Here is a 13286-nt window from a genome sequence, read left to right as displayed (position 1 = left end):
TCTAGTTTTCTGAGATTATACCTATTAAAAGATTTGTTGGAAGAATTATATTTTTTAATTTGTTTCATTGTCCAACCCATGAGATTTCCTCAGCCTGAGTAATCTTATTTTTTTGACTAAGAATATCCAGTATCAAGAAGCTAAGAGGAGGAGCATGATGATAGCCAGCAGATTATTTCAAAAGCTTAATCTGGGCAGTTTTAATATTATAGGAAATAAAATATCTATTTGCTTTTCAAATTCCTGTTAATCGATATAGTACATTTGAATTCTCAATTAGAAAGAAAGAAGCTCTGAAATCAAGTGTCCCTGTTCTAAATAGGTCCTCCCATCAGCCAGGGATAGAACTTTGGACAGCCGAACCCTCTGGGGCTTCAGTTTTCCCATCTATAAAATGAGAGGCACATTTACTAGGTATTCTCTCTCTGATCTTTTGCACACCTAAGAAGTATATATGTCTGTTTATCCTGCCTTTTTTAAAAATCGAGAGAATGACTCTGGCCAATCCTTTAATATTGGCATATATTATTTATAGTCTGATAAGCAGTTTTTACATGTGTATAAAATTGCTATCACAGTATGACAGTATAAAATACATTAAATCCAGACAGCAGTTAAAATGCTGCAGGTTATCACTTTGAAGAAGAGCTGCCCTTTCTGTTGTGTATCAGGCACTGTGCTAGAACTCCACATTCCTTGTTTCTTTTCATTCAAACAATGCCGAAGGAGGGATATAATTAGCTCAGTTTTCAAAATGCATTTAATTATATATGAATTACTATGCCTCACATTTTCTTCATTCTTAATTGGAATTTTTAGGTTGGAGCCAGAAATGGCTAGAGTATAGCTATAAATAAATTTCTTGCCTTCATGCTTTCCATATGGATTCTTTTCAAAACCTGGTTCAATCACTATGAACCCATTTATAATTCTAAGGGCTTATGAAAATATTATTTATGGACTTCACAAAGTTTTTCTTAAATGGGAAATGCGTGTCTTAATCATAATTTAGAAAAATTCTGAGTTAAGTTTCTGGTGGTGTCAGTAAACAAATGTGAGACCCATGCATGCACCAGTGACCAGTCCAGTACTGTTTCTTGTCTACCAGATCTTATTCTGGTTAACAGCCTGGGCCCCCTGTCCACAGCTCTCTCTTTCTGCCATTAGAACTCAGAGGTTTTCATCTTAGGCATTGTTTTCCTTATGCACATATACTACTTCTGTTTGCCCTTTTAAAACCCCTTGACTTTTTTTTTTTAACATTCTTATTATTGATTTTGGGGGAGGGGGAGAGAGGGAGAGACAGAAACATCAAACGCCTGCCTCCTACATACTCCCTACCTTAGGGAGACGGAGCCGGCAGCACGGGCATGTGCCCTGACCCGGAATCCAGCCGGCAGCCTCTTGGTGCCCGGGTCGGCGCACCACCACTGGCCCACACCGGCCGGCCCCTGCTGACTTTAATGTGAGTCAGAAGAATCCATGAAAATCTAAGTGAGCTTGTTTAACTTCTCCAACTTTTAAGTTTGGTAATTTATCCTGTCTACATTTCTTCCTTCTTTCATTTTTCTGATGGCTACCTCATAGTGGATGTACCAATTAACTTACTTCGCCATTACCCTATGCTTGGGCACTTGTTTTCTAGTTTTTATATTTTAATAAAAAATGCTGCATTTGACTTTTTAAAAAGGAAGCCTTGCAGATTATTTCCTGGGATAGTTCCTTAAAGGGGTTATAAAAAAAAAATGACAGGCTTGAATTTTGACACACGTTGCTAAATCTTAGAAAGTGATGCTTTTTTGAAATAACGGAAGTGAAATAAAACTGGTTCATTGTTTTCCAAATTCTAAGAAAATGCCTGGGAATGCCCTTAAGTCTCAACAATTTTGATATACCTAGCCTTTTTTTTTTTTTAAATGGCATTTTAGTTGACTTAATCATTATAAAGCTAGTAGAAAAATTTCATAAAGTTGGGCTACTTTTTTAGTAAAAATATACTTGTTTAAAATAAGGAAGGTAGCAGTCCTACTCTACACACTGGGGGACCTTGTGTGTGTGTGTGTGTGCGTGTGTGTGTGTGTGTAGGGGCAGCTGAGGGAATTAGAACATCACCTTTTAATTCCACATTTTAATGGCAATGACAAACTGGTGTGTATCCAAGAAGTGACATAGAGGAATTGAGGGTAAAAAAGGGCAATATGATCATTAATCTTCAGATAGGAGGACCAGTTAGCAGACTGCACCAACAGGTCAGTGTTTTAAAGAAGAGGCTTGCAGTCAAACTTCGAAGAATTTTCTAAGAGCTCTTTAAAAATGATTGCCTTATGACAGCGCATTCCTTGTCACTGGACACATGCAAGGGGAACTTGAATTCCTGTTCGTCAAAGGCTCCGTGATAAGATTCTCTGCTGCTGTCTCACTCATTCATTGAACAGCTATGCACGGGACACCTGCTGTATGCCGGGCACTGGGAATGCAAGAGCGAACAGTTAGGCAAAGGACCTGCCATGATGTGTTCACGTTCTGCACAGCTTCGTGACAAGTAGGGAGCAATAGTACGAAGTATGGTAGGAGAGAATCACGGGCAGGGGTTCCTTCACAGGCGTGCCCGGAGCCCTGGCCTGTCCTCAGACTTGCCTATGTGACCACCCACCATTAGTTGTCGCAGAAGCTCCTCAAACTGAATTAATTTACAGTTGAGCTCCACCCCCCTACCTAACACCTGCTTCTCAGCTCACGCTCTCCCAGTAAACAGCGCAACCTTCCATCCTGCTGGGCAGCCATGTGGAACCCTCAGCTTCACCCGTGACTCCCCCAACTTCTCTCACTATGCTTAGTGCCTCACCATGTTTCCTAAGTATCTGGTCGGTCCCGCCGTGCGTCGTTATTGCCATTATCACCATCCTAATCCAAATCAGCACATTTGATTGCAGTGTAGCAAAGTGGCTCGTGTGGACGGTTGGGTGTTTGCCTGGTTGGAATCTGGCTCTGTCACTTACAAGCTGAGCAACCTTGGGCGAGTCGCTTGTCCTCTTTGTGCCCGTTTATGCATCTGTAAAACGGGAGCAATAATAATACCTATCTCACAGAGTAGCTGTGGGGTAAATGAGTTAATACTTGCAAAGGACCTTAAAATAGTGCCTCACCTTTAGAGAACAATTTAGAAATGTCGACTTATACTGTATTTCCCACACAGAAATGGAAATTAAATTCAAATCTGACACCTTGCTGAAAAGTCTTCAGTTCAGGTAAGGTACCTTACCATGAAGACCAATTCCTGAAGGTAACCCTCAAGCCCCTGCATCATCTGGCTCCTACTTCACCTCCTCATCCTATGACTGTTTGTCACGTCCCTGTCTGTCAAATGAAGGTAATTTTAGTACTTGCCTCATGGGGTGTTGTAAGGATCTAAACGCACTATTAAAATGCATCATTTTAATTGAGTAAATGCTCAATAAGTACTGGCTATAAAAAGAACAATTCTTATTACTTTCCCCTTGTTCTTTATTGTTAGCTATATTGGACTTCTTTCAAGATATCAAATGCACTGTGTATTTTTCATCCTAAGGTGTGTGAATTTTGCTTTAAAAGCTCCATTCCACCTTCTAGCTAAGGTATACTCTTGCTTCACATTTAATCTGATTACATCCTCATAAAAATGTTGCAGCATTAATTTGGTCATTGCTATATACTAAAAACTGTATTATTTAAATTACTGTTTTCTCCTATAATGAAAATGAATGTATTGGCTGCTTAAGTTTGAATACTCATTAGTTACAGTGTTACACATCATGAGTTCATGTGAAAGTGTCTATGAGCTGGTTCAAACCACTCCTCTTGTTACTTCATGTCCTGCAGTTGGGGGAAATCTGGGAAAGGAGATAGCACGGATAATGGCAGAATTTTCCACTGCACAGAACTGCAAGTGCTAAAATTAACATGGGTTGAACAACAAACAGTAGGATACTGAGGGCCTGCAGAGCAGAGGGAGGGAAATGTAGTACCTGCAAAATAAGTGAAATCTTGCTTGAAAAAGTTAAGAAAACACGGGTCTTTAAAAATTAAAACAAAAATGTACTGGGCCTCCTTAACCTGATTGATTTTTCTTTTTTTCCGGGACAAAGCCCAGATTCCAACCCTGCCCCTCCCCATGCACCGCCCTCACCCCACCATGTTTATTAAAAAAAAAAGTAGCACATTTAAATTCTTCTGAGAACTGACTTAATTTATGTTAAAGGACTATCAGACAGGAGTTGGGGGTTGCTGTTCTGAGCAGTTCAAGCCTAAAGGAAGATTGGGAGTTTTCTGCTGAGAAAAGATTCCACGTGGAAACAAATTGTCTCTATTGCATAGTTGGCAGGAGTAGCCACACTATAAAAATATTCCCCTCTCCCCCCACCCCAGGTATTTTTATGCAATGGAGATTACATTAATTGTTTGACATTTAGTTCCTGCCTTAAAAATGGGGGCACCATGGTTATTTTAAGAAAAAATAAGAGAAAGAAAACAATCTGTTGAGTAGAGCTTTCATTCACTTGAAATTTTAAAAGAGAAAGTTAAGAAGCAAAGATGGAGTTGTTGGGGAGAAAGGAAAACAGTGTTCAAAAGCAGTTTATCTTTGCTTACAGAAATAGAATCTTAAGTTGCTCACCATCAATATTCCAAAAGAAGTGTAAGCTGCAGAGCTGTTACCATTTCAGCGTCCCCCTGTGCTAGGGATTTACATTTGTTAAAGCTCTCCTGATTTTAGATTTTAAGTATTTATTTTTCCAAATATCAGCTACTACAATATTAAAATTTTATTTAAGTGTATTTAAGTACATTAAATAAAATTTAATTTTAAAACTTAAATTAGGCAACTCATTTCAACCATACTCTTCCTAAATAAAATAGCAGTAGTAATAATAGTAAGTGATAGAGGCTATTTTCCCATCTTCTCACAAGACTGTGATGCAGATTTAATTCTTGGACTCCGAGAAAAAATTCAGAAATAGAATTCCTTCACTTCCCAACTTGCGTTTGGCTGTTTCCCCAGCCCAGTCATTACCAGACTTTGAATCTCAGGCGTAAGTTTGGAGGCTGAGGAACCAGAGCAGCAGAGACTGGCCTGTGAAGCAGGGCAGGCAGAAAGGAGAGGGGAAATTAGGAAGCGGGCAGATGGTAGGGGGGGAAGGTAAACTGGCTACTGCATGTTCCCCTCCCGAAGTTCCACTCATCCCAGCTCCTCGCCAAATTTTCCACTCTTTTTGTTTTTTCTTGGCATAATTCTGAAAGAGCCAGTTCAACTGGAATCCTTTTCTGTGAGCAGTTACAGTCGGAGACCCAAATACCAGGTCATCTGGAACTTTTCTTTTTAAATAGCCACTCATTTTAATGAAAAATAGAAATGAATTATTTGCCATTTTGTAGAACTATGATTCCCCACACTACAAAGCACACACACATAAACCAAAAAATAGCAAACACTCCAATTATCTAAATAACGTATTAGCATTTCACAATTTTTCACTTTAAACTGGGTACACTGATACATAAATCAACATTTTGACAGCTGCCCTCTGTGCTTGGAAAGGGAACACTATTTTTGTGTCACAGGCTTTATTAATTATAAAATGTATGATCAGGAAATCAGCAATAACCTTGAGGCCTGAGGCTTATGGTTGGGCATAGACATTAATGTTTAAAAAGATTATTTTAACTGCTGAATTAAAGTTCTGAACAGTATGAGAAAGCAATAAGAAAAAATACTGAGCCCCTTGTAATTAAATTTTACGTGTGTTATTTCAGTTAGTCTTGTGAGTGCGCTCTTATTACAATAAAAGGCACTATGCTAGGGGATTTACATTTCTTCTCTCATTTAATCTTCACAGTGACTTTATAAGGTAAATATTATTCCCATATTAAAATTGAGAGAATTGCAGCAGAAAAAAGTTAAAACATTTGTCCAAGATTTCCAGATTTGGAAAACTAGAGTGGGGAATAAAATTTAGGTTTAACTAACTATAAATGTCATGTCCTTTCTAGGTATTAAATTTTTAGAATATTTCCCCCCAAAAAAACATGTTTGCTGTAGTGTCTGAGGATATACATTGAAAGGGGCCTTCTGGGGTGCCTGTCACGTTCTGTTTCACCATCTGGGTGGCGGTTACATAGAATAGTTCAGTCTGTAAGTTCACTGTGTTCACTTGCCACTTGTGAGCTTTTCTGCATATGTTATATGCTATTAAGTGTTTCCTTAAGAAAATGTAATTCGTGCTGAATACAGCAAATGTGAGAGACGGATAAGCACAAAGGGGAAAAAGATTCAGGGGTCTTTTGTGGTTCCATACAAATGTGAGGATTGTTTGCTCCATTGCTGTGAACAATGTCACTGGAGTTTTGATAGAGGTTGCACTGAATCTGTAGATCGCTTTGGGTAGTGTAGACGTTTAACAGTATTAATTCTTCCAGTCCATAAGCACAGAATATTTTTACATTTACTTGTGTCTTCAATTTCTCTCCTTAATGTCTTGTAGTTTTCAGCATACATCTCTCTCACCTCAGTTACATTCATCCCTGGGTATTTTACTCTTTTTGATGCAATTATAGATGGGGTGATTCTCTTTTCGATAGCTCTTTATTAGTTCTAAGTTTTTTGACGAGTGTTTATGGTTTTCTATGTATATGATCGTGTCACCTGTAAATAGTGAGTTTTTCTTCTTCCTTTCCAATTTGGATCCCTTTTCTTTCTTTTCCTTGCCTAACTGTCCTGGCTAGGACTTCCAGTCCTATGTTGAATAAACGTAGCGAGAGTGGGCACCCTTGTCTTGCTCCTGATCTCAAGAGGACGAGCCTTCAGCTTTCACCATTACGTACGATGTTATTTTTGGGCTCGTCGTACACGGCTTTCATTATGTTGAGGTATGTTCCCTTTATACCTGCTCTGTTATCATAAGTGGATGTTGAATTTCGTCAAATGCTTCTTCTGCATCGTTCAGATGATCACGATTTTTATTCTTCATTTTGTTAATATGCTATTTCACGTTGACTGATTTTTGGATGTTAAACCAGCCTTGCATTCTTGAATAAAACCCACTCGATCATAGCGTTTGATCCTTTTAATGTATTGTTTAATTTGCTTTGTTAATATTTTGTTGGGGATTTTTGCATGTGTTTTCATCAGGGATATTGGCCTCTAATACTTTTCTTGTGGTGTCCTTGCCTGCCTGGTGTTGCTATCAGGTGATCGATGCTGGGCTTGTAAATGAGTTTGGAAGAGTTCCTTCCTCTTCTGGTTTTTGGAAGAGTTTGAGGATTGGTATTAACTTTTCGTTGAATGTTTGGTAGAATTCACTAGTGAAGCCATCTGGTCCTGGGCTCTTTTTTGTTGAGCGTCCCTGATTACCGATTCAATCTCCTTACTAGGAGTAGGTCTGTTCAGAGTCTCTCTTTCTTCATGATTCAGTTTTGGTAGGTTGTATGTTCCTAAAAATTTATCCATTTCTTCTACATTGTCCAATTTGACCCACAATTGTTCAGAGTAGTCTCTTATGATCTTTAGTATTTCTGTGGTAACCGTTGCAGTATCTTCTTTTATTTCTGATTTTGAGCTCTTTTTCTCCTGGTGAGTCTAGCTAAAGGGCTTATGGGTTCTTTAACAGCTACCACTTAGTTTAATAGTGTCTTTATTTCAACGAATTGTCAAACATGCCTTCTATTAGAGAAAAAATAGCTTTGGACATTCACAACCTCCAAGATTATTTAAACCCTTCCAATAAAAACAAGAGTGCCATTGATGCAATACTGTCCCCTTGGAATCCTTATAGGTCTGATAAGAGAGGAGGCAACGTTAGCGGAGAGGCTGGCGAACTAACAGTCAGGAACACTGCTTTCTACTTTTCCCTGTACCCGAATAATAGCCTCATTGTAGACGAGTCTCAACTTCTTTGAACTTCAGTTTCTTGAGATGTAAAATGAGAGGACTGGGCAGTATCTCAAAGGACACGAACAACCAAAATACTTATGACACAGGGGATCTGGCCATGCATCAATCTTTAATTATAATAAAGAATAAATTAATACACAGAAACATTCAACAAGCGGGAGAACAGAGCTTGCCCTTTCATTTGCAGCTGGAGCAGATACAATGTTTCCTGCCCTTTCCACAAGCAGCCACGGGAAGGGGGGGACGTCCTTCCCCGGCCTGTCACTCGCCAGCCCGCATCTTTAAGCTTTTTCATGGCCATCACACCTGCTATGTCAGAAGTCCGTCCCACAAAACAAAAGAAATACAAATAACTTGTTATGAAGCCTAAACAAAGGCTTAATTTCATCTTCACTTGTTATATAGTTTTTCAAGTGTGTTCCTTTCATTATCGTTGTAGAAGGAACTTCTAGTGACAATTTCGGGGGACTCCGGGGGATGACTTTTCAGAGAAACAGTGGAAAGAAAGGGCACTGTTGCCAGTTTGCAGGCGACCCGCGGGAAGCCGGGAGCCGGCCGAGCGAGGGAGCGGCGCCGGCACCGCCGAGGCCCGGGGCAGGGAGGGCCCTTCATCCGCACGGCCCCGCCACACACACCCGACAATCAAGTCTTTGTTGAACTGACTTGAACTGAGTAAAAGCTGCGCGGGAATAAGGTAGGAAAAGGGAGACCGGAATACCATCGCCTCGGATACCTGAAACTAAAAAGATTTCCTGCAAGATTAACCACAAGGCGACTTCCGCGCGGCGTGTCAACAGCCCGGGAGGGAGGGAGCCGACCCGGCAACAGGTCTGCGCCCCGAGGGGGAGGGGGCGCGGCAGCGACGGGCGCCCCGCAGCACGGAGCGTCCAGGTGCAGCGCCCCGAGGCGGGCCCGCGGGACGGGGCCCAGCCCGGCGAAGCCGCTCTGCTCGCTGGCTCCGCAGCACGGCCAGGAAGCCGCCCGAAGGTGCGCGGCTCGGCCCCGGAACTTCCGCGTGTGGGTGCGCAGCGGGGCGCCGCCCGCGCACTTCCGCGTGCGAGGGACCCGAGGGACCCGAGCGCCCCGCCGCGCCCCGCCGCGCCCCAGAGGAAACCCGCGCGCCGCTCGGGCCCCCCCGCCGCCGCGGGCCGGGCGGGGCCGCGGGCGCGCAGCGGCCGTTCGCCGCCCCACAGGCCGCCTCGGCGGCGCCCGCCCCGCCCCGCGCCTACATTTCCCAGCAAGCCCCGCGCCGCCCGCGCGCCGCAGTTGACCCATTTCCCGGCCCGTCCCGGGCTCGGCCGGCCCCCGCGCCGAGGCGGCTGCTCCCTGCTGACTGGGGTGTGGGCGGGGAGCGGCGGAGGGCGGAGGAGGCGCTGCTGGCCGCCGCCGTTGCCTCCGCTGCTGGGCGCTGGGCAGCTCACCGGCTCTCTGCGGCCGCCATGGACGAGCAGGCGGGACCCGGCGTCTTCTTCAGCAACAACCACCCGGGCGCCGGCGGTGCCAAGGGGCTCGGGCCTCTGGCGGAGGCGGCCGGGGACGGGGCGGCTGCGGCGGGGGCGGCCCGTGCCCAGTACAGCCTTCCGGGGATCCTGCACTTCCTGCAGCACGAGTGGGCCCGCTTCGAGGTGGAGAGAGCCCAGTGGGAGGTGGAGCGGGCGGAGCTGCAGGTAACGACCCTCCTGGCCGGGCCCTCTTCATCCCGCCTCCTCGCTCCCGTTCGCCCCGCCCCGGACCCTTCCCCCTCCCCTCCCCCTCTCCCCCTCCCCCTGCTCCTGCCTCGCCGGTCCCCTCCCCTTTGCTCCCACCCGTCCCACCCAGAACTGCCCCCTTCCCCTCTTCACCTTTGCCTTTGGCCGACCCCACTTCCTTGACCCGGGTTCCCACTCCGGCCGTGATGCGTTGTTTACCCCCCCGCTGCTTGTCGTTGGCTCCTTCCTTCTCTCAACTCTGTCTCGTTTCAACTCTGTTGCCGTCCACATTCTAGGTCTTCCCTTTCCGCGTGCTACTTGGGCTAACAGTAGTTTTGAACGCCGCCGAGCCAGCCTCCGTCCTCGGTGCCCGCGCAGAGGCGCGCCCGCAGTGGGCACGGGCGGCAGGCTTCTCGGGAGGAAGGTGGTCACGGGCGGCAGCAGAAGCCGCGTCCGGGAGGCCTTGACTTTGGGCGAGAAGCTGATGTTGGGGGAAAGTGTCGCTAGGAATATCAGCTCTTTTTTCATATGTCAATGTGTCTTCTCCCCTTCCCACTCCCTCACCCCCTCCCGCGTTTCTTTTAGGTATTTCAGATTCATGGATTTTAAATGAAGGACCTAGATGATCACAGCCAGATGATAGTTCAGAGATGGTTTCCTGCTCTCGGAGTCTAAAACTTCCCGAGGGTTAATTTTATGTTCAATGTTTTGTGAGATGGACTTTTACTTTAAAAGGGGCTTTAAAGCTGGTTACATTTCCTGCGTAATCATCAAGGTAAAGTATATCCAGGGAGGAGCTGTTGTGGGCTCTTAGAAGAATGAAAGTGAGGCTGATACTTTACAGGCCATTCTGAGTTGGTAAGTGGCTGTTCTTAAAACTTCCAAGCCAGACACCAATTTCACAAGGAACTTAAGAACTATGGGTGGCTGTGCTTTATTGACCAATCCTGTATGCTTAATGAAATTTGAGTATGGTTTTGGTTGGTGAAACACTTAAAGTTAAAATGCTACCCAGTGTGTTACTTTTTTTGGTAACATTTATTTTCTTTGGCACTTAAAAGAAAAGGAGACATCTGTTAAATAGAATCTGTGCTGGAATCAGCTCGTTTGGGGTAGTGCAGGTGGCAATGGAAAGAGCAAGTAGACAGGGTTATAGTATGGGCTGGGCTTGCTGCTAGCTCTGTGACCTTGAGGAACTCCTTTAACCTCTCTGAACTTCAGTTTCATCAGCTATTTATTCAGTACATTTATTGAGTGCTAGCTGTGTGCCTCTAGGTCCTGGGGTTAACAAAACTGACAAAGCCTCTGCCCTCATAGAGCTTACGTTTTAGTTGGGAGGCAATCAGCAAATGCAGCTCTGTAGACTACTGACCCATAGTGGCAACTGCTATGAGAAGAATAGATCAGGGAACGGGAATAGAGTGTGATAGGGGTGGCTATTTTAGATGGAGTGGTTAGGGAAGGCCTCCGGGAGGAGTTGAATAAAATGAGAGTCACCCATATTTTCTAAGATACCTTCTGATTCTTTATGTTTATATCCCTTGACAGCTTTTTCATTCCTACTGTTGTGTTGCTTTAGTATCTGGCCTTTTGATATTTGTAGTTTTTCTCATAATGAATCTGACCATGTCTGTATAGTAACCAGCAGACTTAATGCTTCATTCACATTTATTGGTAATTCACCTTTAGCAATAAATTCCATAATGAAGCTTGTGGATTTCAGACCTCAAGGAAGTGATAAAGGTAGGCTTTTACTTTAATGTACTGTGTGGAGAATGATTTTTATATGTAACCACTTAAATTTGAATTTATTTTCCAGTTTAGGGAATGTAAGATAAGTCACACTAATTTGGTCAAAAACAAACAAGAAAACAATTCTTACCTTCCTACCTGTGGAAGCTTGGGAATTTGCAACCCATCTCACCCCCGTGTCTCCCTCCACCCCACTGTTTAAACTTTTTAATTTACCTGTAACTGTAGCCACTCTTCAATTTTATATGTACACACAAGTTCCTGGATTATTTATGGCAAATATTAAACTTAAGGTAGGTTTTCCACTGGTGCTCATTATATTAAGGACACTACTTTTTTTAAAATTTAATTCAATTTTATTGTTGATGTTATTACACGTGTCTCCCCTTTTCTCTCTTTTTGCTCCCTTCCACCCAACCCCCACCCCACCCCAGGCCTTCCCCATGCTCTTGTCTGTGTCCATGGGTTATGCATATATACATATATGTTCTTTAGTTAATCGCTTCCTGTCCCCTCCCCCAACACCCCCCCCCCCAGATCTATTATTCTATTCTGTTTGATGCATCCATACCTCTGCACCTATTTTGTTCACCATTTTATTTTGTTCTTTGGATTCCACTTATAAGTGAGATCATGTGATATATGTCTTTCTCTAACTGGCTTATTTCGCTTAGTATAATAGTCTTCAGGTCAATCCATGCTGTCTCAAAGGGTAAGAGAAGGACACTACATTTTTACAGTACCTTTTGGGTTGTGCTCAAATTAAACATCCATGGAGAAACTTAAAAAAATGTGTCATATTTTCCAAACAGAGCAAGTATTATGTATTTTGGGGGGAGACAGTTTGCAGGAACCTGTGGTCTTTGACTCCCTTATTAGCATTATTTAAAACATATTTTTAAAAATCATTTTTAAAATTTTTACTTATTGTTGACAGTATTATGGATGTCTTCCCCCACCCCCCCACCCCTGCTTTGCCAAGTCATTTCTTTACAACAACATCATTAAATTCAACGTAGCCCTTCATTTTTCTTTTGTCATTGGAATTTTCCTAGACAAATATTAGGAAGTAGAGTTGAATGAATGATGATGAAACTTGAAGTACTTGGTGTCTTCCTTTTAATTTTTAAATCTCTTCTCAAGTCATTAACAGCAGAGTCGAGAAAAATACCTTTAAGATTAACTCCAATTTGTCTCTTCAGGAACCTGTTAGTCCTGCTCTTTCAAATTGCCAGGGCAAGATTGTGAAAGGCAATCCAAGCTCTCATCTGTCTACCTGGCCTGCCTTCATCACTTCCTCACTCTTTCAGATCTTGAGAGTAAGGAACTGGTCACATCATACCAAAAACTTAGTGTCATTTTTTTCTCCCTTGCCCATTTTACTTTTGTGGTAATCCCCCTCACCACACCATGCAGATAAGATAATTCATGAGAAAAGAATGGCCAAAATTATTACTGAGCTTTATATTTGTGAAAGGAATTGAAGATGGGATATATAACATTTATTTATTTATTTATTTATTTTATTTTTAAAATATATCTTGATTGATTTCAGAGAGAGGAAAGGAGAGGGAGAGAGAGAGAGAGAGAGAGAAACATCAATGATGAGAAAGTCGTTGATCAGCTGCAGCCCACAACCCGGGCATGTGCCCTGACCTGGAATCGAACCCTGATCTCCTGGATCCTAGGTCGATGCTCAACTGCTGAACCACACCCATACATAACATTTAAAGGATTTTCTGGGTGAGACACGTTGAACTAGATAACCTCAAAGAAACATGCAATCTAGTCGGAGTGATAGAACAAACAAAATGCAGAAGAATCAGTGTTTATCATTTTGGGGATTTAAATTTTCTTAGAATAGCACAGAAGAGCTTAGCAGTGAGTGGAGAAAAGAGCAGGAAAAAAGAACTTTATGAGGT

The 13286-nt window shown here is 43.1% G+C and overlaps 1 protein-coding gene across 2 annotated transcripts in view; it reads left to right on the top strand.

Annotated features, from left to right (window-relative positions):
- Nucleotides 1–9363: 9363 nt before the first annotated feature.
- Nucleotides 9364–13286, top strand: part of STRN (striatin) — a 69527-nt gene continuing 65604 nt past the window's right edge. For both annotated transcript variants that reach the window (XM_087823474.1, XM_087823473.1), the window contains exon 1: nt 9364–9591. In XM_087823474.1, the coding sequence (XP_087679600.1) occupies nt 9364–9591 (228 nt within the window). The remainder of the gene's footprint in view (nt 9592–13286) is intronic.

This window comes from Miniopterus natalensis, chromosome 13 (genome assembly GCF_054644295.1).
Source record: "Miniopterus natalensis isolate mMinNat1 chromosome 13, mMinNat1.hap1, whole genome shotgun sequence".
NCBI classification, from domain to species: domain Eukaryota; kingdom Metazoa; phylum Chordata; class Mammalia; order Chiroptera; family Miniopteridae; genus Miniopterus; species Miniopterus natalensis.
The sequence above is the reverse complement of the archived record's forward strand: the minus strand, read 5'-3'. Positions and strand labels throughout refer to the sequence as shown.